This window comes from Vanellus vanellus, assembly GCF_965231255.1.
Source record: "Vanellus vanellus genome assembly, chromosome: 19".
NCBI classification, from domain to species: Eukaryota; Metazoa; Chordata; class Aves; order Charadriiformes; family Charadriidae; genus Vanellus; species Vanellus vanellus.
In genome coordinates this window covers 7,220,554-7,247,422 of record NC_138924.1, presented here as the reverse complement: position 1 = coordinate 7,247,422, position 26,869 = coordinate 7,220,554, and the positions used below count along the sequence as shown (strand labels likewise).

Genomic DNA, 26,869 nt, shown 5'->3' with positions numbered 1-26,869 from the left:
TGCAGGCGTCACTTTCCATTCAAGGTGGGGAGTTTTGTTTCTCCCCCGCTGCCAGTAAAGTGGTGCAGCGATTACAGGGTGAGCGTTCCCGGGGCTGTGGTGAATGTGGGCCGGGGGGGGGAAGCCAAAAAACAACTTCTGCCCCAATTTCTTCTTTTCCCCCATGAGCAGTCTGCCAGTCAGGGTTGCAGTAGGCTTCCCAGTAGAGATGGGTCAGGGTGTGGGATTGCAGCTGGAGCCACAGAGCTGGTCACAAACCAGCTTTCTACCTCCACAGGCTGTTGCCTGTGAAGAAATAAATATGTTAACACTTTCAAGCTTTTAGCTGCATTGGTGTCCTAAGTAGGACGGTAGAGAAGCATCTATGTCCAAAATTTGCTGGCAGGGCAAATGAGGGCTTTGCTGTGCTGTCCCAGTATTCCCCAGTCTCTTCTGGGTTTTATCTGCAGAGTTAATAAAATGGTGGCAAATAAAGTTGAGTTCCAGTGGAAAGGGCTCTTTAGGGCAGCAGTAAAATAGCGAGTAAGCAAGAGCCCCTTGCTGCGGGGGCCGGTTTAATTGGTCTGGCTTGTTTTATGAGACGGGTTTTATGTTTAAACTCGCACATGGCCCAGGAGCGACTCTGCAGCAGGGCATCATTCTCCTGCATGGGTCCGCCGGGAATGCAGCCCGGGTTAATTACACCTAACTGAGCAATCGCACCTCGCCGAGCAGCTGGCATAAGTCATGGCGTGAGCCGAGGAGTTCAGCAAACGAGGGTAGGAGGTGATGCCAGAGCTGGGACTGCCCGTGATAACCATCCCCTGCAGCCAGCCCTGACCGGGAGCTCAGTGCTGCCTGGAGGCACCGGCTGGTGGCCGTCTTGCACTCTCTTGCGTGCCTCTGGCCGGGCATTGCTACAGCGCTGCCCGCTAACCTCATCCTCCATCTGCACATCTGATCCCCCTGTAAATGGAAGTGGCGCCGATGACCTTTGTAGAGGGGTTCAAGATATAAAAATCTTGTGCGAATGGGAGCACAGCGGTGGTGCTCAGACTGGGTCGCTCCTGGTCAGCATCTCCCCGCGTGGTGCTCGGAGCCTGGCTTTTCTCACCGCGCTGAGGCTTTGCAGGCACGCGGGTGCGAGAGGAAAGCCTCTTGCCGTGGAGAAGGTACGAGCCAGGTCAGTCCCCTCCTAGCGTGACACAGCCACCTCCAGGGCCAGGCAAAGTGACTGCTTACCCACCCACAGTCTTCTTCAAAGCCCTTTAGATAAGGACTGGGAAAGCCCAGAGCTCTGCTAAGCTAGTAGAGGTGCCTTAGAGCAGTAGTAAGTAATTATTCAAGTCAGGTTTTGGTGTTAGTGGACCTAAGGAGGGCAGGCAGATGCCTTCACGCCGTAAGTTACAGCCATCTCCCCATGTATCCCCTTAGCTCCATGTTGCTCTGGTAGTTCAATAGCAGCATCACCGCTGCAGGCTTTCCGGGACTTTTCTGATACAGCTGCACACCGGCTCCCTCTCCGTAACTGCTTACGGCTGGAGTTAAATGAAGGGGTGCAGCATCACCCCAATGCCCCCTTGCTCCTGAAACCTGCTCCCGGCAGGACACCAACCAGCGCTCCTCACTTTGCTGCTGAACTTGCTGTGTTGACCTCTCTGCAGAAGAGCGTTGGTGAGGACAATCCCGCTCCCTCGCCGTGTTGACCAGAGGCTGCTCAGCCTCCGCCGCCATCGTGGAGCACTGAACAAGTTGCTTCTGTTGGTTGTTTATTTATTTATTTATTTTCCATTGGTGGGAAAGGCTGCCTTTGGGGGGACTCCTCTTGCATCAGCCCTTCAACTGTGCTCTGCATTGGGCTCACGGGGTGCGGAGGAAAAGCCCTTTGGCCAAGAGCTGCCCCGAGAGCAGCCGGAGCTGCCCTGAGCTGGGACTCCCGGGGCCGGTGCCCGCCGGGCTGGTGGCCCTGCGAGGGAGCCCAGGACCCGGCAGAGGGTGCTGTGTCTCCACCGCCTCTTCCAGCTCCAGCTGTTTGGCACTTGCCCGTGCCTGTGTGCATGATGTTTGTAAGAGTTTGGGCATGTCCATTTGGTTCCCATCTCCAGTGCCACCCCCAGCATCCAGGCCAGGTTCTTCTGTCACTGGGGACATTCTTAATTCACAGGAAATCGGAGAGAGTTTAATTGTTTTCTCCTCTCTCTCTTTTTTTTTTTTCCCATGCAGCTGAACAAAAGGTTCATCCTCAGTTTTCTCCATGCCCATGGGAAGCTGTTTACCAGGATTGGGTAAGTGTGCAGGATGTTTATTTTATTTTCCTACATTACAAGTCTTTTTGGAATTTAATATTGTTAGCAACTAAGCTGTGTTTGGAGCTGAGGGCACAGGGTGTGAATTCTTGCAGGCCTAGCCTCCTGGTTCTTATTCTCCTTACCCGCCCTCCAATCCACACTGGTTATTGTTTGGGCTTTTTCTTCCCCCACCTCAAGGCCCAGTCCTGCCTGTGCACCAGGACCCTCTGGCAGAGGCTGAGCTCAACCGGCTGATACTCACACAGGAGAAACTAATGGAAGTTTTCTCTATCTCCGACCACCTAACCGTGCTCTGTCCCCCTTAATTTCTGGGTTTGCCCCCAGCTTCCCCATTCACCCCTGCCTCAGCCAGCAGAGAGGTGGCTCTGGGAGGCTCTCAGTGGCTGCTGCCTGCGAGGAGCACAAAGCTGTCAAAGCACAACCATGCTGTGGCTGAAAGCTATCGTCCAGAGCATGTCAAGGCAAGCCTTGCCCTTCGTCTCCTCGCTGCCATTTCAGTGGAAACCTCGTAGCTGAGAGTTGCGCTGGCTGTGGGAACGGGTTTATACAAAGTGCCCTTGGCAATGTCTGTCAGAAACTGGTTTCAAGTAATTGAACAGTTACCCTTGAAGCAAAGCAAGCCTGATTCAGGCCTGGGCTGAGATCCCAGCCTGGGGGACATCCTTCTGACCCAGAGAGCAGAGCTCAGCCTCGCAGCCGATGGGCTTCCCATGGACCTCTCCCCACTCTGGGTCCGGGCTGGCCCTTACTGTCAGGTGATGGGGCGGCTGTTGTGATGAGACCTCCCATGGGTTCAGATGGTCTCTGGCAATGGTGGTTTCTGCTTGAGCCTGCCAGTGCCTCGCCGGCCGATGCCATGCATGAGCCCTGTTGGCTCCTTCAGTCTCTTGCAGAACTAATGGCTCCAAGTTGTAGGGTCGAGACACCTTTTCCAGGCCACTTAGGTAAAGGTGGTGTGGAGGCAAAGTGGCACTTTGTCCCTGCTGTTGTTTTTTTTGACTCACATACAGTTCCCTGCCTCTGTCTGAGACTGTCCCCATTCCCTTCTGGGGCGGGGAAGCACAGCACTGCAGGACACAGCACCAACTCTGCCACGCAGCCTGAAGCTTCAGCACTTGCTCCATCCAATGTGTTCTTTGGGACGACCAGTCAGGGGTGGCACGTGCTTGACTTTGAACCCTTCATAAAGCAATGCGAAGTAGGAGCTGCACTGGCTGATTTGTTGGAGATCCGAGTGTCTGAGGGCGAGGGAGAGAGCGATACGCTCGCTGCCAGTGCTGTCGATCTCTCCCTGAGTCACAAGGCACTGATTATCCGCTTGTGGGCAGCAGGCTGGTCTGCAGTGAGGAGGCAGAACTGGATGTCCTCCTGCCCGCAGAAAAGAGGAGGAAAGCTGTGAGAGCCCATGAAAGGTTTGGTAACTGCAGTGTGTCTGTGCCGGAGGGCAGAGCATCCGGGGAGCTGCTGGTCCTCGACTCTATGGGGCTGTGCTCACAGCCGAGCTCCGGTTGGACGCATGCCAGCAGGGGGATTAATGGGGATGCTGCAGAGATTGCTTGCACATTTGGCTCCTGAGACCTTTGTGAAATTAGGATGCAGCATTTGAGGCGGTTGCTTCCCAGGACAGTCATTTAGAAAACCCAAGTATGTTTAGTGGTAGAATATCCCCTGAAGTACTTAGAAGGGAACTAGAAAGTAATACCATGACACAGGAAGAGAAAATCGTCCAGCCCTGCTAAACAGCTTCTGCGCTTAAAATAGGTAAAAGGTGAGGAATAGTTGGGGCCTCTTTGGGCAGGATCTTCAGTGATTTATCTGTAAAAAGTATGGAAAAGATGATGTTGCCCTAATTGGACTCTTTTGCTCCTAAAACCACAGGTAAGCAATTTATTAAAAGCTTCCGCTTTGCTCCTGACCTGCTGGTTCTGAGCTCAGTGGGGTTACTGCATGCCGTTCCAGATGTGCTGCAGTATCAAAGCACAGCTGGCGGGGCTGAGGAAGCCCTCGCTCCTTCTTGTTGTTATTCCATGGCAATAATCTTCATCTCTTCACTAACAACCCATTCTGCAAAGGGCTCCTCCATCCCCAGCGTCCTGTCTGCCCTAGGAGGATGTTGCTGGATATGCTGGATGTGGTCTGAGACGTCTCAAAATTAGGAAGTCTTTAGAAGCAATCAGTTTGCTCTAATTCCCTGGCTGTGCCCCAAATCCAGGGAAGTTGCCTCTTCCAGGGGGAGCAGCACTTTCGTACCGGCGGAGCTGCTCCGTTCTGCACAGCTACAAAGTACAAGGGGCCTGTTTGTTACAACCCATATTTGTGGGAAGGTAAGAGAGATTTTGAACTGCTCCAGCAAACAGTGCCCGGGGAGAGGGTGCCCCCGCTGCTCAGCAGAACCAGTCGTTGAAAGGCATCCGTGAAATATGGTTAAGAAAAAAGCCATTTCTGTCTTTAAAAATAGAGCCTATTACTGTCCTGAAAGTCTGTTGGGGAAGCCCAGCAGAATTGCCCATGTGGGTTACCAGAAGTGGCTTGCTAATCCAGCCTGCAGTGTGCTGATATCACAAGATCTGAATCTCTTGGGGGAAGATAGAGGAAATTGCTATGGAGGCCCCAGAGGTTGTCTGCCCTGGCTCCAGATGCCTCACCCCCCGCGGATTTTGGCTCCCTCGCTCCCATGTGGGCACAGTAGTACAATGTCACTGATAACTGGAGCGGGCACTTGCTGTGAGACAGATGCTCGTTCTTGCTGGGTCTGGCTGTGGCTTTTTCTAGCGTAGAAGCGAGAAGTAACACAGCCAGCTCAGCAGAAGAGGCAATGGAACAGGAGAACCTTCTCCTGCAACCCCCCACCCTGCCCCCAGTAGTTTCCAAGGTTTTTGGCAGATTCTTGGTTATAACATTGTCTTTGTGGGACACCAGGTGAGGGCTTTCCTTGGGAGGACAGTTATGGGCAACCATGTCTCAGACATTTTTGTGAACTGACTGTGCTCTTCATTGCAATCCATCCAGTTTCTGACCCCGCTTCAGCTGGGTGGTTGCTGAGGATCCAACAGCTCTGATAAGTAACCTCAAGCTAATTCCCTTAGTGATGCCAGATGAAGAGTAGGAAGAGTGTCAGATTTCCGTGGGCGCTTGTGAGCGGTGTTGAAAGCGCACCCCAGCCCCGGCCGTGGCACTGGAGCCGCTGGCTGCTGTGTCCTGATGAGCGACAGCAGCGCTGTGTGCTGTGGGGACCAGCTCCAGCTTTGACGTTTCCAGCAGCTAGACGAGGGCCAGTCGTTAGTCTGCGAGTCCCTGTCCTGTGGGCCTCTAAGTGATGAAGTTTTAGGGGCTCAGTCACAGTGCCAGGGAGCGTGTAGCCTGGGGGAATGGGGCTTGGTGCCATGGGATCTGATCCTGCACCGTTCCGCTGGAGGAAGCACGCTCTGGCCAACGTTCAATGCACTGGAATTGCCACATCCGCAATGTGGCACCAGTGTGTGCCGTTTGCTGCAGCCTGGGTTTCTCGGGAGTCCCATGGGCTGCTCCTGGTCCAAGTGAGCTGCTGGCCTCTTGGCACCCCTCCCAGATTGGTAGAAGTCAGTAGAAAAAAATGGTTGGTCAGAAATGACTCATAAAGGCCGTGTTTTCCTGCCAAAGGAATGCTGCCTGTCGGTCACAGAGCAATCCCTCGCTACCCTCTCTAAGGAAGGCTTCAGCTGCCTCCGTCGCAGCCTGCACCTTCGTTCCCCACGGCTCCTGGACGGGAGACAGCACCCCAGGGGGGTCCCCCTTCTTCCTCAGGAGCTGTGACCCTGAGTGAGCTGTGCCGACTGACCGCCCTGTGCCCCGGGGCATAGCCTGCGTTCTACCGACTCTCTCTCTGTCTGCAGGATGGAGACTTTCCCTGCGGTGGCCGAGGAGGTCCTGAGGGAGTTCCAGGTCCTGCTGCAGCACAGCCCCCCTCCCATCGGAAGCACCCGCATGCTCCAGCTTGTGGCCATCAACATGTTTGCAGTGTACAACTCCCAGCCCAAAGGTACCACGTGCTGCTTTAGGGGAACTGGGCTGGGGATCCGCCGCTCTGTGTATGGCCGAGTTGCTCACGGAGAAGGGTGGGGGGGAGACTCACCAACTGAAGATGGATGGGGAAGCAGAGCGGTGGTTGGATGCCTGGGGGTGTCGGCGTGCACAGGGACAGCAAAGGGACCTTGTCTGGGTCTCGGTGGAGCTGGCTGAGGCATCTGAGGAGTGAGGCGGCATCGCATCTCCCTGGAGCCTGAGTCATCAAGCACAGAAGGAAGGCACTGGTTTACAGCGCTGCCTGCCCAGTGTTTAGCTCGGGCCCTGCCCAGTGCCCATGTGGGCACCAGAAGGGCTGGGAGAATCTCAGAGGCCTCAGCTTTTGGGAGAGTGACGTTGCCTGTGACCACTTGTGGCTGTGCAGGCAGCTGGGTGATGTGACGGGAGATGCTGCTCTCTGAAAGGCCAGGCTGGAGGCTCTTCCCCATATTGAGACACCTGGAGATCTAGTATTGCTCATCCTCCCCCGCCTCCTCCATCCACTCACGAGGCTCTAAGCACTCTCTGCCATTTTCAGGTTTAATGTGTTGGTCAACAGAGATGCCACCAAATCAGTCTCTTCTACTGAGTTTGAAATGGTGCTTTCAGGGGACGTGTTTTTCCCCGCGGCCCCCTGACACGCACAGCGGCAGGTGCCCAGGTCCGCCTGAGCCGCCTGTATGGGAGCAGGGATGGGGCTGTGCTCCCTGGGTGGGAGGAAACAGAATTTCGCATGCCGATGGCTTGGGATGTAGCTCCCAAAGATGGAGTCCTCCAGCTGATGGGATTTCAGTCAAAGCCACCATGTGGGCGATCAGGCTGAGCCCCAGAGAGCTGCTGCTGGAAGATTTCTCCCTCGTGAGCCAGTTGGCCACTTGTCAGCCCGGTGGTTAGTGGCCAAGGTCAGCTGATGGAGTGAACCGGCGTCAGCCGGAGGGGCTGGGAAGCGGCTCCCGTGCACCGTGCCTGCTGCCTGGCCAGCCTCACAGGCACCCTCCTCTGCTGGGGGAAGCCCTGGGGGAACCGTCAGCCCTGCTGGCGAGGCAGCCTTGCCCTCCCGCCTGCTAGATGCCAACCAGCGACAGCGTGTTTATCTTTGAGCTGCAAAGTGCTTTATGATTATGAGCAAATGCCTCTGTGCAGCCCCCCGGTAGGTATATTAATAGCGGTGTCTGTGTCGCAGACGGGAGCTGGTGGTAAAGAGAGGAAGAGATTTGTCTGGGCTGTACGGCAAGCCCCTGTGGCAGAGCTGGAAGCGATCCCAGCTCTCAGACCACTGGACTCCACTCTTGCATCCATAGCCGAGTTGTGGATGTGTGTGAGTGACAGAAAGGGAGCGCTTTTTATCTCATGTGAAAAATAAGTATTCTTGGAGTTTTCTGCCTCCTGTGTGGGTAACTGCCAGCTGCTCCCAGCTTTCGGATCTCTGGAGAAAGCGAACCCATTCCTGCTGGGGACTGCAGGCTGCACAGAGCAGGTGGCGGCGTTCACGAAATGCCTGCAGGTCGGATGGCATTGCGGCTGCCATCTGATGCCCGGCCCCCTTCAGGGATTTTCCCCGAGGGCTCCTTGCTCTGGTGACCCTAAAACATCGCAGAGACCGTTGTTGGCAAAGCAAATTCTGTTGTCAGCGCTAATGCCCTGGTGGTCTCTTGAGCGCTCACGTGCGGAGTGTTGGCACAGCCCAGGTTGGGCTCGGTGCCGACACTGTGATATTGAGAAGCGCTGGGTGCAGAAGGGGGGTAGGGGAGGGGGCTGGAGTTTAAAAGGCAAGCAAGAACGTTTGCTGAATGATTACCGAGTGCCCCAGCACGGAGCGAGGGTGGTGGCTCCTTCCCCGGTGTGTGGGTTGCTGTGGGCAGAGGACTGGCTGGAGCACACAGCAGAAACGGCTGTCGGGAAGGTGCGGATTTCCATTTCCCAGCACATGAGTCACCTCCCTGGGTTGCAGTAGCATGGGCAGCGGCAGCAGCGGGTGCGAGGGGGCCGATCCGCCCCTGCGGGGCGTGTGGGAGGCTGGGAGGGCGCAGGGAGCAGTCCCACCCTGCCTGCATCCCAATTGCCAGGAAGCATTACTGGGGAGCTGCAAGCCAGGCTCGCCGTAGCCAGAGCTTGGCTGCGTCAGCCCTGTAGAGCTGGATCTAACTTTGCAGTTGGACCAAACGACCTCCAGAGATCTCCTCCTACTGAAATCCTTCTGCAAATCTGGGATCAGAGCGTGTCTGTGTCCTTCCCATCGCACAGGCTTGTCTGACCTTCAGCTGCGAGCTCTCAGTAGCAGGAGGAGATCTGTGGGTTTGGGGCCGGGGAGGGAGGTCTGTATGAGACCCTCTCTTTCCTGCTGTCCGGGGGTAGTTCTCGCTGGGAATAGCTGCTCCCTCCCTCCCTCCCCCGCCGTGTATTTCCAGGTCTCTGGAGCCCCAGCCACTCCTGAGAAACTTGTAAACTTACTTGCTTGCTCCATGTCTGGTGTCTAATGAATCCCTCGTGCCGGGATCCAGTGGTGCTCGCAGTTGTGGGGTGGTGTCACTGGCAAAACAGTCTCGACGTGGGGAACTTCTACAAAATTTTATGCCCATGAACACAAACTTTTAATCACAGATTTGAGTATTGAGAAAAAGGAAACTTGAAACAATGAAATGCTTTCATAAATACCTTTTTCTCCCTCTTCTTACACTAAACATGTATCCTACCCCATCTCAGTCTTGGCTTCCCCCATTTTCGCTGCAGATTATGCTCGGTCTGCCCTAATTCCTGCAGTGAGGCAACAGGCAGCACAGGAGACTGGGGACTCGTGCATACCGGTTTATATCTGCTGCTCTTTACTTTGTGCTTGTTTTCTTTTGCGGTGATGTGGGTCGGCTGTAGTCCCTCCGGGGTGTCCCTGCCCCAGCATGGCTCCCCTCTACGGCAGTTGTGATGCCTCCTCCTGCGCCTCTCTGGCCGCTAAGCAGCTGCCACTCTTTCGTAAATCAATCTGCGCAAGGTCACCATGTGCTCTTCTGACACGGTGACATTTTGGGGTGCAGTAGGGTGTTTAAACTGGTTTCAGAACCAGCCAGCTGTGAGTGGCACGTGGTGTTTCATGGTCTCCTCCCACGCAGGTCACTGCCGCGGACCCTGCAGTGCGTGCCCAAGGCAGGGCTCGGGTGAGTGCAGGCAGAGCCCCGCGGTCTGTGCCCGGTGCAGGCAGCTGAGCTGTGCCTGTGCCCCGGGGGCAGCACCAGGCACGCCGGAGCTGGTCTCAGCTGCCTGTGCAGCCGGGCGGCACTGGGAAGACCCTGGGAGATGGATTGGTCTGTTGTTTTCTCTGACAGAGGAAGCCAAAGAATTCCCACATGAAGTGCTTCCCCTGCTGTTCGGCATCAAACGGCGTATTCCTCCGAATGAGCCGCTCTCCCCGTTGTCCACGGAGGCGTGCAGCCGGCAAGGGCCCCTCTGACCTTCTGGCTGCCTCCGGTCAGGAGCATTCAAGGTGTGAAACAGCTTCTTGGAGACCTCAAACCCACGGGGCAAGGAGGGCCCACCGAGGGGAGGGAGGCAGAGAGAGACAGGTACTCGACAGAGCAGAGACATTCAGTTGATGGAGCTTTCCATCGTGGGACGTAGGTGGCTACCAACATTTTGGGCCATCCTGAGCCCCAGCTGGGTGGGACCTTTGTGGGGTGGCCTGTTTAACAGTTTGGTAGCCATCTGCACAACCAACTTACAGAGAAGCTTGGATCTCTTTATCCCAACCACAAACACTCCAAGAATTTTAATTTTTTTTTAATTCTGTAATTTGGGGAAATAAAACTCTGGTTTCTGAAAAGACTAATTGAAGCCGTGCTTGCGGCAGGGGCATCTCGGTGAGGGGAGAGAGAGAAACCCCCTCCCAGCCCATCTGTGCCCAATTTACTCCGATCTGGCCTCTCTGAGGCTTTTTTCTTTCTCTCTCTCTTTAATAATTTGTTTTATAATTCCTGGAATCAAACCCATCTCAGACACACTGTTTTATTTTACTGTATTATTGGATTATACTTCCTATAAATCACTGGATGTTATTCATAGGCCACCACCAGAATAACTTCCCCTCTCCCCCCCCCCCTCCCCCCCCCCCCCCGGGCCCTGACGGCCCCGCATTCCAAACAAGCGCTCACCAAAGTGGGGGTGCAGCAGCACGGGGCACCCTAGAGACACTTCCCGGAAATCCCAGCAAATTTGCCTGGCTGCGGGTGTGAAGCATCAGGCTGCAGCACCTGGATGCCTTCTGGCACTCTCGGGCCGGTCGCGTTGTGCCGTGTGGAGGTTGTTAGGAGGTCGGGCTTAGGTGGAAGCGGAGAAGGGAGGGGGCTGCCATATGTGCATCCTCAGCACATGTAAGGAATGAAGTTGCATCCCCCCGGGGCTGAGCAGCGTCGGGGCACAGAGGCACGGGGAGGTTCTGGCCAAGCGCTTTAGCTGAGGATTGGGAAAGCGGCTTGTGTTTCTGCCAGAGGAAAGTTATGGCAGGGCAGGGTGACCAGCCTGTAGGGCGACCGCTCTGCCAAGGCCGTTGGATAAGGAGGAAGACCGGCGATGTGAGCGGCAATTCCGTTGCCAAAGTTCATGTGGGACATGAGGAGGGTTTGAGGGGGCAGCCAGTGTGGCAGGGTCAGGCTGGGCTTTGGTCTGTCTCCGCTAGTGGAACACAGTCGGGTTTCCTGGGTGAGGTAGGTTGGCTGGGAAGCCTTGAAGGCTCGTGCAGCAAGGGAGGATTCGTGCCCCACTCCCTATAGAAAACTCGTCTGTCCCCTTTGCAGTGCTGCAGCAGTGTCCTCAGAGCAGCGTAGAGTAGGTCAATACTGCACAGGCCGCTTGGTGTGGAGGTGCTCTGCCTGGCTCGCAGAGAACTGCTCTTACACAGCACGTGTGCGCTAACTGCAGCCTTAGCAAGGGTTTGCTAACGTGCACGGTCCTGCTTGCTCCTTGAAGACCTACACCAGCTTCTGAAACGTTGATCTTGCCTGAGTTTTCTTAGCATCATAGAATCATAGAATTACTGAGGTTGGAAGGGACCTTTAAGATCATCAAGTCCAACTATTAACCTACCCTGACAAAACCACTTCCAAACCATGTCCTTAAGTACCACATGTACCCTTTTTTTAAACACCTCCAGGGATGGTGAATCCACCACCTCCCTGGGCAGCATGTTCCAATGTTTTCTTGATAGATGCAAGAAAGGACCCATAGGTTGGTGCAGATCAGCTGCAACTTCTAAGCAGGTAGAGGACTTCCCCTTTTGCGTGTGTGTCCAGCTTCCCAGCCTGGCTGGAGAGGACGCATCGAACGCAAAGGACCCCCCGAAATCAGCCTGTCCTTTTGTAACCAGCAGCCTGCTCCGCTGCCGTCCTGCTGCTGCGCACGGCCCTGCGCTGGATGGAGCGTGTTTCGCTTTGCTGACCACAGCTGCTCTGGCTCGCAAGCTAAAGCGTGAACCCTTAAAATATCCGCGGAGACGTTGCAGAGGCTGGTGGCGTCTGCCCTCAGCAGAACCTCAACTCTGACCATCTCCACGGTTCTTGTTTGGTTTCTGACGCTCGGACCCAGCTTTGCTCAAAGATCTAACTGTAGCATCAGAAAAAGACACAGCGGAAGCAGGTACCTGCTGCAGCCACATCTCAATGGCTTCTCATGAGGGTCTAACCACATCTTGCACATTGGAGCAGACAAAAGGTGCTGGGAGTCGAACACAAGGGAGTCCAGTGCGTTTGAGTGAGTTTAAAAATAAAGCAGTGCTGTGGACGGCTGCCTTGGTTTGGTGGAGTATTAAAATTAGGCGCAAAACAAAGCTTAATAAACCTCAGGCTGTAGATAGCAGAAGCAGCAACTTGGTCTTCCCCTGTCTGGGGAGCAGAACTGAATCTTTTTCTCCTAATTCCCCTCCTTGCGTGGTAAATACGTGTTTCACCAGAGTCCGCCTGGCACCTTTGAGGGGGCAGCTCTGGGGGCTGTGACAGCTTTGGGCACACCAACAGGGAGATGGATGCAGATGTATTGCGGGGCTGCGTCGTGGGGAGGCCGAGCGTCCTGCCGTCCCGTGTCCCCTTGAGAGCAGAGCCTGAGGTCCCTCCGCCCGCTTGGGGGACTAGGTTTTGTAATGCAAAGGCAGCTGGCGTGGTGCAAGGAGGATGGAGTTGAGCGGTTCTGTGACTGGCGTTCTCAGGGGTGCTAAGGGCGCACTCTGGTTGTCATATAGTGAGTGTGGACTGAAGTGTCTGTACTGAGGTCACCAGTGTGCACCTGGCAGCGGCTGCGCGCCTTTCCCTGTGAGACCGGGTAGCGCTGCCTTTAGCGAGGTGTTGTTAAGACATAACGCTTCCCTAGGCCTTAAGTTTGGAGGAATTGGTTATTAAATTAGTCCTTTCTTTTCCCTTTGTGTTGCTGCTCTTACTTGCTTCGGCTTTGAGTTGTCATCAGGGGAGGAAACCCAGAGGAGGGCTGGCTGGGGCTGGTGTCCGTCCTTCCCTGTGCTGCCGGGCTTGCACAGAGGCTCTGGGATGGCACTGCCTGGGCAAAGGGCTTTTATCCTTAACCTGTTGTCGAGTGATATCTGCTGCTCGCCGTGTCCAGGCGCAGCCCAGACCTCGGCTGTGTGAGCAGGACGAGGGGTTGAAACGGCGCGAGGGGCGATACCTGCGTTGCTCATCTCGGGAGCGGCGCAGCTTCCCGCGCTGAGCCTCCTGAGGGACCACGTACGTGTCCGGAGGTGGCAGCTGACCCTCCGGGAGTGTCTCCTCTAAGTGGTTGAGAGTGTTGGAGGTTGGCACAGTTGCTGGTAACTGTCGGCGCCTTTCCTTGCAGGGAAGGAAGCTGTCTCGGACTTGAGACGCATCAGCAAAGTTCAGGTGAAATACTTTTGGCCCAGGCGCGTCTTCAGAGTCTGGCTCTCGGGCTCTTGAGGCTGGTGGCAGCAATGTTTAGACCAAAGTCTTCCTTTGCTTATTCCCCTCTGTTTCCTGTTTAAAAGGCAGATTGTCACATATTTGGGGATTTATTTACCGTAATTGGAGTTATTTTCCTGGCTGCTGGCTTCTGCCCTCTGATGCAAGACTCCTCAGCGAAACGTGTGTCCAGAAAGCCATGTGACTTTTTTCCCCCCCTCTTGCCACAAGTGCCAGCAGGAGATGCAATAATCAACGCGCTGCAGGGAATTTCCACTTGCAGTTTGGGTTTCTGAAACCTAGACCTTGGCTTCGGAGGCAAAAGATCGAGCGGGGCTTTGTGGCAAGGAAGGGAAAGGTTTCCAGCGAAACCGAGCACTTGCTGGTGTGTCACGCTCCCAGTCCTGCTCTCCCGCCAAAGTGCAGCAAAAGTCCCCGTCGAGGAGTGTCGGATGAGCTCGCTGCGGGCTTCTGCCCGCCCTGCCTGTCACAGGAGCGCATCCTTACATCTGCCCTTGAAGCTGTTCCCACCGAACGCAGGGTGATACCGAGATCTTATTTCAGGGCAACAAATAGAGGGGAAATGATTTGTAATCAGAAAACTCGAGTCTGCTTTCCAGCCAAGCTTTCGGCAGCCCGAGCAGCGAGTCGGGACAGAGCCGGTGACAGGCCGGGTCAGGTTGGAGGGGCTTTCGTGCTGCGGTGCCACCAAGGCATGGGCCAGCTCTGCGCACGGCCGAAACAAAACCACTATTTTGACAAAGCGGCAGCGTCGCTGTGTGTAATGAAAAGGCAGGAAATGGAGCGCTGGCACGCAGTGTCCGTCCGTCCCGCCACAAAACGAGAAAGGAGGGGCCTGAGGCGGCTGTCCCGGGGCTCTGCCTCACCCCTGCTTCGGCGGCGGGGAAAGAGGGGTGCCAGGGAGCCGGAGCGGGGTTACACCAGGTGCGGCGGCTTTGGTGAAGCTTTAGATGTTTGCGCCGTGACAGGAAATCCTCTCGCGTTTAAAGAGATGTTTCTGACTCTTTAATGTGCGTTGCCCCTTTGATTTCCTCATGCTTCTAAGCAGCACCGAGTCAATTACTGTATTTCTGTTTAATTCTCGGAGAGAACATTGTATAATTAGGCTAATTACGGTGCTTTGTGAAGTTGTAAAACTCTTGATTGAGCTTGCGGGGCTGTTTTATGGCCTGCCAGGTGTAGGCAGGGAGGGCTGCCCGCCCCGTGCCCTGTGCCGGTTCGGGTGCAGGCTGCCAGCTCGGTGAGGGTACCTTCCTCCCCGGGGGGGCTGCCCCGCGGGCTCGTCCCCCGCCAGCTCCATCCTGGCCCTGCCTCCCTCCGCTCGCGGGCTGCCATCCCTTGGGACATCGGGTGCCCGGTGCTGGGGGGCGGGGGGGACTTTGGCTAGGGGCAAGCGCCCCTGGGGGCTCGTTGGGATCTCTTCTTGCCTTAATGGTGGCATGTGTTTCTGCTCATGCGTGTATTTGAGGCCGTGCGGGTTTACGGAAGAAAAGCTTTTATTTTCCCTGGTTAAGGTCTGCCCGAGGCCGCGTGTGCCCACGCAGCAGGCGCTGGCTCGGCCCATGGTAATCGGTGGGCAGAAGGAAGGTGAGGACTCGCTGAGCCTGACCTTCAGGAGCCACCCTGGCTAACGTGATGCTCAGTCCAGCTTCGCAGCCAGTACGGACCGGGGCGGTTTAACCCCGGCCAGGTGACGGCTCTGAAGGTACGTGGCCCTTCTCTAATTGAAGGGTAATTTTTAATGCCGATTGATGTTGCTTGTGTGGCTAATGTGACCACGGGGCTGGCTCACAGGCAACGTGGAGAGGGCACGAGTGGTTTGTCTGTCCCTGAGGTTGGCACACGTCTGGGGTGGGACGGGCGGCAGGCAGGAGCACCTCGCCGGGGGGTGGGGGGGAGATGCCCTGCAGGGACGGCTTCGGCTGTGGGCTTTCTTCGCTCCCCCCTTTTTCCCATCCCTCCCGGGAGCCTGCGCTCCCCTGACCCTGCCTCGGTGAACTCCCGGTGCTTCTCCGCCGGACCCAGGAGCCGAGTCTTGCGTAAGCAGGGTAATGGCACAGAGACGGAGATGGAGGCGCCGGCTGCCAAAGGCGGGTTGGGAACAGCATAAACCCTTCAGAGCGGGGCCCAGGAAGCCAAGGTCTGACAAGAAGACCTCATGCCTGGTGCTGGGAGCGAGACTCGTCCAGGCCGGGGGGCCCCAAGGGCGCGCGGGGAGCGGCGAAACGCTGCCACATGGGCTCGTGCGTCTTTAAAAAGCAGGCGAAGCGGAAGTGATGCTGGCGGCCCATCTGCGCGGGGAGCGGGAGACGCGCCCCAGCTGGTGCGAGGCCCTGGCAGCCCCGGGAGCTGCCGTCTGTTGGGGTTTACGGCTGTCTACGTTGAAACACGGCTTGGGAAGGATGGGGATTTGGGATGGGGGGGGGGGGGGGAGTTGGGGGGGGTGTCGGTGGCACGGTGCCAGTCCCGGTTTGCCTGGCCTTCTCGTTCCTCTCTCCTCCTCCTCCTCCTCCTCCTCCTCCCCGCTCCCTCCAATGCTTTAAAGTCACATTTCCAGGCCAGACATAGAATTAATCTCTGGGCACTTCACATTGCTGGCAGCGCGAAGCAGGATGTGGGATCTTTTTTTCTCTCTCTCTGCGTCTTGGCTGACTTTTTTACCTCTCGAAGAATTTGGAAGGGCCGTGAGATTCCCCCCGCCCCCCCCCCCCCCCCCCCCCTCGCCTCGGTGCCGTGCAGTTTTTCAGCACGCTGATCACCCTGCTGTGGCTTCACCCTAATAGATTTCATATGCTGACACAGTTGACATCAGTACCAAACTATTTTACATGTGATCTGGTGTATTTCCTGAGGAAATCTGCAAGATATTTATTAAGAACTAATAAAATAAACCTCTCCATGAGCTTTTAGGTAGTTTTCAATTTTTCATGTCTCTCTCGTTTCCTCTTATCAATGAGTTTCTATTTTCTCCCTCCTCTCTGACCATTGCAGAAGGAAACAAAAATAAATGTTTTAAACCGTTCCTGAATGGACACTGGGAATATTTCTGTAGTGATGTATTAGCAAAGTTGTATTTTTAGTGCAGTATTGTCAAGACTAAAAATATCCCGCTGCAGTGCATCCCTTTTTATAGGGCTTTGTGTGTGCGCGCGCGTGTGTGTGTGCTGAATGTTGTACGCGTTTGCACCAGCATGTAAAGGTCTGGCTTTGTACTACTGCAGCGGTTGCCTCCCCGGCGCAGCTGGACTCCATTAGGCCTCAAAAATTAAAGTAATCCTGGTTAAGAAAGGAGAAAAAAAAAAAAAAAATTAATCACTCTCGCGGAGCCGTGTTTCCCCAGCTGAGCCTGGATACCTGCGTGGCAGCCCCGCTTCCAGGGACTCCAGCAGCTCGGGTTTGCGTGGGCCGACAGCGCGCCGCCGGCCGGCGGTTTTGCCGTTGCGTTGCTGCCGCGGAGGGTGTTCCCTGCCGCCGCGCGGACTGGTGGAGTTAACTGGGAGGGCCCGGCTGCGGGTTGCAGTCACCCGGTGGGTTCCTGCTTGTTTTTCGTGCTCGGGGAGCCCGCCGGGGCCACGCTGCGCTGCTGAGCGGGAGCGTGTGTGTGGCTGGGAGCAGGCTGGATACTTCACGTGTTCAGAGGAATTTTCCACCTTTCTGCCATGTCTGTCTCCTTCAATTAACTGTGTGTGTAACGGGGAGAACCGAAGGTGGGAGCGGGGCTGAGAAGCCGCCTCCCCTCCGTCCCCCGCAGCCAGCGTGGGGGGACCCCCGCTGCGAGGGCTGGTCCCCCGAGCCGCGATGGGAGGCGATGCCGTCTCTCTCCCGCCCGTGATTGATGCAGCCGTGTCCAAATATAATTTGCTCGCCGTTTCGCATCCGCAGATACCCTGGGGAGCGCCGTGGCCGTCGCTCTGGCCCCCGGGAACAGCCTTGCAGGTCACAGGTAGCGAGGTGCTGCGGACTGCCGGGGGGACCGCCGGACAGCCGGTCCCGCAGCGCCGTGCGCATGGCACACAGCGTTTCATGAACTGATGTGTCTCACGCTCCAGCCAGGCGAGAGCGTTCCCCCACCGCCCGCCCCTCCGGCGGCTTGTCTCCTCTGAGTCACTCGCCGCTTTACTCGCGGGTGCCTCGCTTTACTGTCTGCTGCCGTCTGGAGAGCCGCAGCCTTTCAGCATCCTGTAGAGCAGTTCAGCGAAAGCAGTAATTAGGGCCCGTAAAAATTTATTTTATTAGCGAGAAGTGTTGGTGGGTAATTGGCCATAATTTGAACCCAGCCAGATTGGAGATTAATAAAAAAAAAAAAAAAAAAAAAAAAAGCTTTAAAAAAAAAAAAAATCACAGAGATCTTTTTACCAGAAACGCCAGGGCTGTTACTTGCAAACCCTTTCTGAGGCGGGCGGGATGGGACGGGACAGGACGGCGGCTGCGGCGGGAGAGGGCGGCCGGCCGGCAGCAAGCGCCTGTGCTGTACCCGTCCTTGAGGGTGTCTGACACTGGCATGGGAAGAAAGGAAACCTTGTTTTCCAAGAACTCTGCTCTTTCTCAGCTTGATAAGCATTTAAAATAAAAGCTGCACAATTGGAATTGGCAGAGCATCCTCATTCTTTTGTCTGTCTGTTTATTTTTTTCCCCCCTCGTCCCTCGACATGTGTGCTACAGCCCACGGTTACTACACCCCGCGGAACCACAGGCCCCGGAGCTCCGCAGGCGCGCGCCGAGCTCTGCCCACCCCCAGCCTGGCTCTTTGAAGCCTGGCAGAGCAGCAGAGATCCAGCTCCGTCCCCGGTCGGGCCCCGACCTTGGCAGCCTGCTGCTATGCAGGGCACTGAAGTATTTGACAAAATGTATGTTTTTCAGCCCCTTTCGGTTCCCCCTTCGCCCGCGGAGCGGCAAACCCGGGGCTCTGCCTGGAGCCGGCGCGGTGGTTTTGGACCCGGGCTGCGACCGCGCTGTACGGACCCGATCGCTTTGGTATTTATAGACTTTGTTAGGTGGCCAACGCGTCGGAGCGGGAGCGGTCTGATGGCCGATGCCTGCATCCCGCACGCTCATCGCGACGGCTGGTGTCAGCGATTGGAGAATTAACCGCTCCACTCAGGGAGTAAGGAAGAGCCAAGCCCCTGCACACATGTCACGCTCCGTTACCGCCGGGTGAATCAGAGCGGGGAGTTACTTCAGGTTACTAGTCCTGGTTGTTGCTTTGGTGTAAGGGGTTGGGGATGTTGCTTCAGGTTAGTAGTGCTTGTTTTTTGTTTGGCAGCCCGGGCTGGAACCCGGTGTAACCGTTTCCCAAAGAATATTTTTGGTTTTAAAACTGAAGGTCAGCAGTTCGCAAGCGCTGCACTTGCAGCCAACTCTGTGGTTCGCCTTGTGCCACCGGGCCAGCAGCACTTGAGATCCTGATCAATTGATCTGCAACAATACGAAACCACGAAGGGCGACTGCCAGTTAAAACTCCCCGTCTCGCCCCGTTTTCCCCACCCAAAGTGTCTTTCTGCCCATATCCCCTTTCTCGCTCCCTGTCTCCCTCCCTCCCTTTCGGCCGTGTATTGGAGTTTTTGTCTATCTTTTTCCATCTCTCTGTCTCTTTTCATAACAGTTTTTAATAATGTTTTAGTTAGTTCCAGCCTTTTCCCTCAATGGATCCCATTGGAAAATGCATTTGAAAGGAAACAGTTATACACTTCCCTTCCTTTGAAACTCTGTTGGCACCTTTTCCAGTGCAGTAAACCATACAACATGGATTTTCAAAGTTTCCAAACACAGACATGCTGGCGTTAAATTTATGAAAAAATATTTTATTCGGCTGTATAGTAACTATGAGTCTCTGAGCTGCTGGTCACAGTGAAATCGAAGCTCGCTTTGGAACTGCAACAGGTTTTCAAATCTCTGCAGGAAACGTAGCGGCGCTGGCTGTATGGGAGCCCGCGGCTCCCTCGTGCCCTCCCGGCAGGAGACGTTAGCGGCAAAGGAAAGGGGTGCTGGGGCACCCCGGGACTGAGCCCACCGCCCTCGGGCGCAGCCTTGCCCTGCGGACAGCCCTGCTGGGGAACGGTGCGGCAACGGTAGCTGCAGGGAACTTCACGGTCATGCCACTCTGATCTCCAGTCACAGGGGAAAAGAGGAATTTGGCATAAAACCGTTATGTCTTATGCTTGTTAATGAACGTAGAAGGTTCAGGCTTTTTAGTTACTGAGTCCCGTGGCGGGGCGGGGGGGGGGCTCGCTAGCGGGTGTGAGTGCGCTGCAGTCTGCGCGGGGTTTTGGGACCTGTGGCTCCGGCTACACGTAAGTTGTTGGAGCACTGAGATCATATTTTCTAATATGGGGGCTCGGATGTTAAACTTCCTGGAACGGTTTCTCTGTGTGCTGCGGGTTTGTGCCTGTGGTCTCAGCCCTTCCCGTAGGGAATTGCTCGCTTGACACCTGAGAACCTCCCTTTGCGTATCACCACTCAGAGCAGATTCTTTTCCGAATTTCCACAGAAGATCACGGCCCCCATTCACCACGAGAGGTCGGGTGGGTGAATCTGGCCGTACCCTTGTGAGTACCGCTGCGAGGGGTTGTTTCCAAACACGGCGAGCTTTGGAGCCTGTGCTCGGCAGCACTTCCATGCGCTTGAGGTGTGGTGTAGTGCAGATAAGGCCTCCTGTGATAGATGAGATGATGACGTGGCAAAGAGATCCTGGCCTCAATTTCCTTGCTGTCTTTTGTAAAATTCCTTTCCCTTCATATGGGAGTTCTCCAGAGAAGTCGCTGATTAAGTGTTATCATCATGCTCAGTGCCGCATGGAGCATTAGGAAGAGCAAGAAGGTTCAGGTCCAAATAATTGGATAGCGTAAAGTCACTGGCTTCTGTCTTAAAGCATCTCGGGTTTGGATGTCTTTCTGCATGGTATCTCTAATGTGTACAGATGGGGAATTAAGCCTAATAAAATAACAGGTTTTCTGGTTTTTTGGATGCTCACCTTGATGCAGGAGATGGAGTCCTCCTAAAAACGTAGTCCTCCAGGAACTGCTCTGTTCCTATTCAAAGCAGAGTTGCCCGCTGCCTGCGATTTTCATCCCCTCTGTGTCACCCCGGACAGCCAACAAGCAAGGGACACGTGAATACTGACCACGTGTGTTGAGAGTGGTTAAGGCGACTCTTGGATCCCTCTGGAAGTTCATGACCGAGGCAAAGACAGTGTCTAGTTCCCCAACGTTGCGCTGAGCCATCTTAATCCCCAAAACGTTACCGTGTCCTGCAGCCCTCAGCCTCACTGAACACGTGCACGTTTCAGCACATCAGAAAGCTCAGCGGGAGGGTCTCCACTGACTGTTAATTTTCTGTGTCAACTGAAAATGGTAACCGGCGGGGAGAAAAGTGGCATGTTGTTAGGACTACCTTATAATGCGTACGTGTGATGGAGTTAACTTGAAGTTGCATAGACAGCTCTAAGTCTGGTGTTCCTGACCTTTGAGCGCTTGACTTTGTGTTCATGCAGCGGTTTTTGTATGTGTAATTCCCATCGTTTTTAGAAAAGCGAGCTCCCCCGTGGAACGGGACTGACCTCATCTGGGATCCTCGGCTGGCGCGTAAATCCAATCTTGGTTCACCGCACAAGCCTCTGCCACGGCAGGACCGCTGGATGTGTGGGGCTGTTACCCGCCGTGCACAGCAGACGCTGGGGAGAGCAGCCACTGATGGTGCCAGCAGAGGAGCCCGGGCGCCTGGAGAGCAGGCTGCTGCGCTGTCACCTGGCTCGTACTGCTTTGTCCCCTTTTCTACCTGCCTTTCCCTCTCCGCTCTCTCACCTGGCTTCGTTTCTTCTTCCCTCGTCTACCCAAGCAGATGAACCAGCTGCTGCTTCGGTCGCAGTGGCACGCGAGAGCTGTCTGATAATGACCGCTCAGATTTCCGTAGGCCCCCGCCTTGGCAAAGCAGGGGTGGACGGAGGTGGCAGAAGGCACGCCCAGACTCCGCCGCCGTCCCCTGCCAAACTTCTTGTTCCTGCTCCAAAGTGTGAAGGTGTGAGGGATTTCGTTGAAACGGTCGAAGAATTTTTAACTTGAGAAGAACAATATATTTTCCCTAACCTCATTCTGGCAAATGGCTGAACCTTTGTAGATTAAATTTTCCCAATAAATTTAGCTCGAAGAAAGCTTTTGGCATGAGAGATTACAGCCTAAATGGTTAAAGTTTGGCAAAGTTGTTAAGAACTAAAACCAGGGTCTTATAATGGAAAGTGTTAGGTAAGCTTCACTATAGGCACAGCATCTGGGCTGTGCCCTTCTCGGAGGGGTGTCCGGCTGCTGCGGGTGCCACCGGCATCAGCGGGGGACGCTGAAAGGACCAAGGAGGTGCTGGAGGTGGCCGAGGGCTGGAGCGGGAGGTGAGGAGGCAGTTCAGGCCTGCGGGCATCAGATGAGGGCCCTGGCATGGACTGCCTCCCTGGACGTGGCCGGAGCGGGGAGGGGGGGGGGTGTATGGGTTTCACTTTGCATTTTGGCGTTTGCTTTGCAAACGGACACACTGGCGCTCTGGTCCCTCAGGAAGCTGTAAAAAGAAGAGCAGCAAACGAGTGAATGTGTTGAAACGGAAGCTCCGCACTTCGCTGTTCCTGCCCCATCAAAGGCTGCTTTCTCCGAACGCGCGTGTCTGCAGGCGTTTCTCTCATTGACTTGTTCTCCAGGCTTGAAGCGCTCACCGAGGTTCACACCAGAGGGGGCATGTTCTGGGCTGTCTGTTTGCATTTGCTGCCAAAGACATGCCCACCTCCAGCACGAGGAGGGAGGGGGTGGAAAAGACTGCCTTTTATTTGCTGCGATTGTCCTGCTAAAACTTCACTCGGGGCTGGAGTAAATCTCTTGGGAAGCCCTGTTCGCACCTCCTCCCCTGTTGTAAATAACATCTGACACAATTATGGTTGGGCGCACGCAGCTCCTGGGTGGGATGCTCGTAGCGGCTTGCCATGCCTGCTGCATAGCGCCGAGCCGGGCTCCCATGGCAGCGCGCTCCCCCGAGCACACGTGCTGAGGAGCCTGATTTCCTCGCTGGCCCTTTCGGGCTGAGGTTCGGGGCTCTGGCTGTGCAGACGGCTCCTTCAAGAAGGGCTGAAAGATCTGTGCAGACAGAGGATACGCCATCGGGGATTTTCTTGTATAGGGCTGCATCGTCCTGCCTTACTGCACTGCCCCTAACGCCTTTTAACGTTTCCATCGTCCACGTTTTTTCGTCTTTGGGTGCGGCGTTCCCTGTTTTGTCCGGATGTCCTCCGCACATACCGAGCCCTGCTCGCCTTTGGACCCTTTCGCTGTTGCAGCCGCTTCAGTCCCGTCCAGCGCGTGCATCCTATAGCAATATTCCCTCCGCAGCAAGAGACGGCTGGTGCCAGGCTGGTCTGTAGCTATATATGTGCTGATGAGCTGGCTTGCCAGCTTGGAGGGACATACTTTCGTACGAGCTTGCCAGGAGTTACGTACATTTGGGTTTGTCAGCCTTTTAGCTGCCAGACAAGTCAAATTCGTGTAGCTGTCACTTGTTGACAGCAGAACCGGTGGCTCCGGGGATCGCGCAGAGCCTTGGGGCTAGTGAAGATTTTGCTGTGCCTGCGTCGTAAGTCCTAGCGTCAGCTCACCCGCTTGGAGCACCTCTGGTGAAGGCAGTGCTGAGAAATAATAGTTTCTCTGGCGATTCCGCAGGCTTTGCCAGTGTGGGTGAGACCGTAGGTGCCTTTGCTCCAGCTGTGGTGGTCGGTCTGCCTGGGACTGGAGTGTCTCGATGCAAATGTCACTAGTGAAAGCTGGGACGTACATGGCTCCCTGGGCAGGAGGAGTGTTTCTGTCACTGCGCGGGGGTGTATCACATCCAAAACCGACTCCTACAGCCTTGCTGGGGCCAGGGGTGCAGAGCAGGATCCCGGCCCAGCCAGCTGGGTCAGGCACCCCGAGCGCAGAGGGAGAGCTCCGAGTGCTGCTTAGTGCAAGTGGAAATGGCTTCAATCTGTGTTTTGACTGATGGGTCTTTTCAGGAAATTTCTGAGAATAACATTTCTAAAAATGTCTGCTTCTTTCCACTGATATTTCCTGGAAAAGGCTGCAGTTAATTTTAAACCATTATCCTTTTCCCTTTTCAAGTGGAAATGGCTCTGTGCTTGTCCTCAAGGCTAATGTCATTCTTTCTGTCCTAGCCCGGGTTGTGTGGTGGGGAGGGATACTGCGCCGCTGCCCTGGCCTCCTCCTGCAGGACCTGCTGGTCTTCCAGGACTGCAGAAACTGGGGTGCTGGGGGCACTCTGTGCACGTGTCTGCTTTCCCCATGGAAATGAATAACCGTCTCTCCCCGCATAGCTTCACAATGATGTTCTCTGTCGGTGACTCCTGGCCGGTCCCGAGTACGCAAGAAAGCCATCTCTAAAGCCGTTCCCTTGCCTAGCCTAAAGCTCTGTTTGTCGGGGTCAGGAAGGATATACTGAGCTGGTTATTGCACCCCTGTTGCAGGGATCCAGCCCTGCGCTGGATCCTGCGCTTGGGGACGGTCAGAGCCGGAGGCGAGCTCCTGGACCAGCCGGAGGGAGCTGGCAGCACTGAGCTGTCCTGGGCAGGCAGCCCCTTCGTGTCGGGCAGAGCACGGCTTCCCCTGTGGCTCTCCAGCAGGCTTGCTGCTTCGGGTGGGAATATGTCATTAATTTTTATACCTTCCCCTGTAAACCATCGACCCTTTTTATGATGTCATGAGGGATTCCTTAATTTTGCAGCTGCTTCCTGGTTACGTCAGAGAAGAGCCTCCCGTCCTAGAGCCCAGCGCTGCAGTCCAGAACGGCTGGAAACAAATGAAGTGTTGAATATCTAATGGCTTCCACAGGGAGAGCTGCTCCATCCTCCCCAGGCCCCCGGCATTCCTCACCTCCTAAGCCTCCCTCCCTCCCTCCCTCGGACAAGACGGGGTTTCAGCACAGAGCAGAGGGAGCTGCGGGCTCCTGGGCGGCCCCGGCTGCTTTGGGAAGTTTGGGAACACGGGCAGCGAGTTCCCCAGTGCTGCTGTGTGTCTGGGCGCTGCGGCCGAGATCCCCCCCCCAGGTCCTTTCTGCCTCTCTGTGGGGAGAGGTCGGTACAGGGAGGTGGATTGGGGGCATCGAGGTTATTACTGCAATCCGGAGGTCACTTTGGGAGGGATTCAGCCCTGTGTGCTGCAGGTGGTGGTGTTCAGCGTGGCCGCAGGGCTGGGGCTGCCATGGTGTCTGCTGCCTGCAAATTCAGAGTCGGGGAGCATCTTTCCGGAAAGGCTGCCCATCTTTCCCAGGCTCGTTGCAGGGTATTAGCCAGGGCTGAGCGAGTGCCTCCAGGTTCCCAGGCTCTTTTGGGGGCAGATGAAAGCGTGTGTGACTCGCCAGTTCCCAGCGGAGAACTGGGAGTGCCCGTGACTCACAGGTCCTCTTCGAGGGGGTGTCAGGGAAATGCCCCGCAGCTGTGAGCATCCCCCTCGCTTTCCTGCTTTATATTCCCGTCGGTTGTGTGCGGTCTCCACCGTGGGCAGGCGGCGGTGGGACCAGCTGCCTAGATCAGCAGCGTGGCTCTCCTTACCCGCGTCCCGCAGACAGCCCCATGCTGGTGGGCTGCCCTGTACCCCTGCCAACGCTGCGTCTGGCGGCGGGTGACTCACGGGGAAAACACTCATGCGTCTGAGCGATAAGAGAGCAAACCAATTGCCTTCAGGTGGTGTCAGCTTAGAGGTGACCAGCCTCTGTCTTCTTCCCCGCAGGGCAGCAGCTGGCTGGTGAATCAGTTGTCTGTGCCGCCGCTGAGCTGCTGACACATCAGCCGAGTGCCTTAGGCACAGCTCGCCCGCGGCCCCGTGCTCGCCGAGCTCCTCCACCTCCTGCATCCCCTGGCCAGCTCATTATGTCATCCTCGGGATTGCGTCCGGAGACCCGTTCGTTTGTTTGATTGCCTTCGCGTATGGTCCTGTACCATGTCACCGGGGAAGGTGGGTTCAGCTGTTGCTCCCTGAGCGCAAAGCGCATCCCTGCTGCGCTCTCTGCCTGCGCCGGGGCCACCTGCTGCCGGCGCTGCTGCCTGGAGCCACAGCTCAGGTTAGGACGGGGGGGCCAGCATGGAAAATTGTCTCACTGGAGTCCTTCCGACCCTTGGCTAGAGCAGTCTAGTTGCCTGAATCAAAGGAATCTGGTCTCCTTCGAGACTCTAACGCTTGTTGGCTGGTGTTGTTTTAACTGCGAAAGATTCAGCACTCCTTGTGTCTTGTTAGCTGGGATGGATGTAGGAGCATGTCTGCTGCTCGCTTGCGAGCTTGGGGGTTGCTGTGGCTCGCGTCCACCGCTGCCTAGAGCACTCTCGGAGCGGAGCAGCTGGGAGCCCTCACTTCCAGCCCCCCTGCCCTGTCCCCGCGAGTGCCCCCCTGGCCGAGGCCACGTGGCCTGCGCTCGCTCTGCCCCGATTGTCTCTCGCAGGATTTCCTTCAGCACATGGCACTCGAGCGGCCGCGAGAAGCTTCCTCCAGCAAATCCCTCTCCTCGGAGGTGGCTGTCCCTTGCATCGCTTGCTCTTTTCCCATTCCCATTTCCTGTGGCTGGTTGCGTTGCCCTAATAGAGGTTTGGCATTGCTGTTTCGCACACCCTAGTGGGAGAGGGGATGTGTTTATCACTTTTCCTGGAGATTATCTGTTTAAGCACTCTCTGACAGTTACAATAACAAGGGCAGCGCGTTGTGTTTCCCAGCAAAAGGACACTCGCTGCTGAAAGATGTATAGCACTAATTAGAAATACATAACATCCGGCCACATGGCAGCCTTCTCCCGGCCGCTCCATTTCCTGAGCTCAGACGACTTTGACGACAGTTGGTTTATGTTTTCCATGAATATAATGTTCTCAGAGAAACACAAATTTCTCCCCGTTACAAAAGTCCCCATTCTCTCCATCTTTCTCTCCCCCCTTCCCCCCCCATTCACCCTTCCCTCTGCGAAGCAGGTAGATTTATGACTGCAGAAAGCCTGGGTCGGATCCTGCTGCCGGCTGGGTCGGAGCGAAGCTTGCAGCCCCTGCGTGGGACGCAGCCCAGGTAGGCGCTCGCAGAGGGCGCTGCAGCAGCCGCGCTGGCCGACCCAGCCCGCTCCCCCCGCTCTCTGCAAAGGAAACTGCCTCCTGCTAGAAAAACAGCGCGCTCTGTGCAGACCAGCGCTCAGCTGGAGAAAAAGCTCTTTCCTACATGCGAAGAAACACGAGGACTCTTCTACAGCTCAGAGGGTTTTCTTGATCTTCAGAAAATCCTCCCATCCCTGATTCCCAGTTGCTTTTTCTCTGTGCTCGCGGTTTGATGCTCATCAGCTCCCCTCTTTTCCATCCCATCCCCTTTCCCTCCTCTCGCTCTTGGGCTCTGCTTCCGAGCAGATAGCCTGGGTGCCAGTTGAAAGAGTCTGGGTCCGGTCTCCAGGTTGCAGCGGGCAGCAGTGACTACTACAAGGACATTTTTTCAGAGGTCCCCACATGCTGGGCGGGAGCAGGGCAGTTGCTCTGTTGAGTGTAACGCAGGTTAGGTGTAAGGGCGGTTAGATGTAAAGGAGGTAGGAAGATGGAGCATGCTCAGGGAGGTGAAATCTTAGAAGGTTTTAGCTGCTGAA

The 26,869-nt window shown here is 55.7% G+C and overlaps 1 protein-coding gene across 1 annotated transcript in view; it reads left to right on the top strand.

Moving 5' to 3' along the window:
* The window catches only part of LOC309679573 (telomerase-binding protein EST1A-like), a gene marked incomplete at its 3' end in the record, with an annotated part of 65,032 nt that overhangs the window by 23,490 nt on the left and 14,673 nt on the right, over positions 1–26,869 (top strand). The window contains exons 9-10 of the mRNA XM_082492921.1: positions 2,203–2,264; positions 6,161–6,306. Of these exons, the coding sequence (XP_082349047.1) occupies positions 2,203–2,264; positions 6,161–6,306 (208 nt within the window). The remainder of the gene's footprint in view (positions 1–2,202; positions 2,265–6,160; positions 6,307–26,869) is intronic.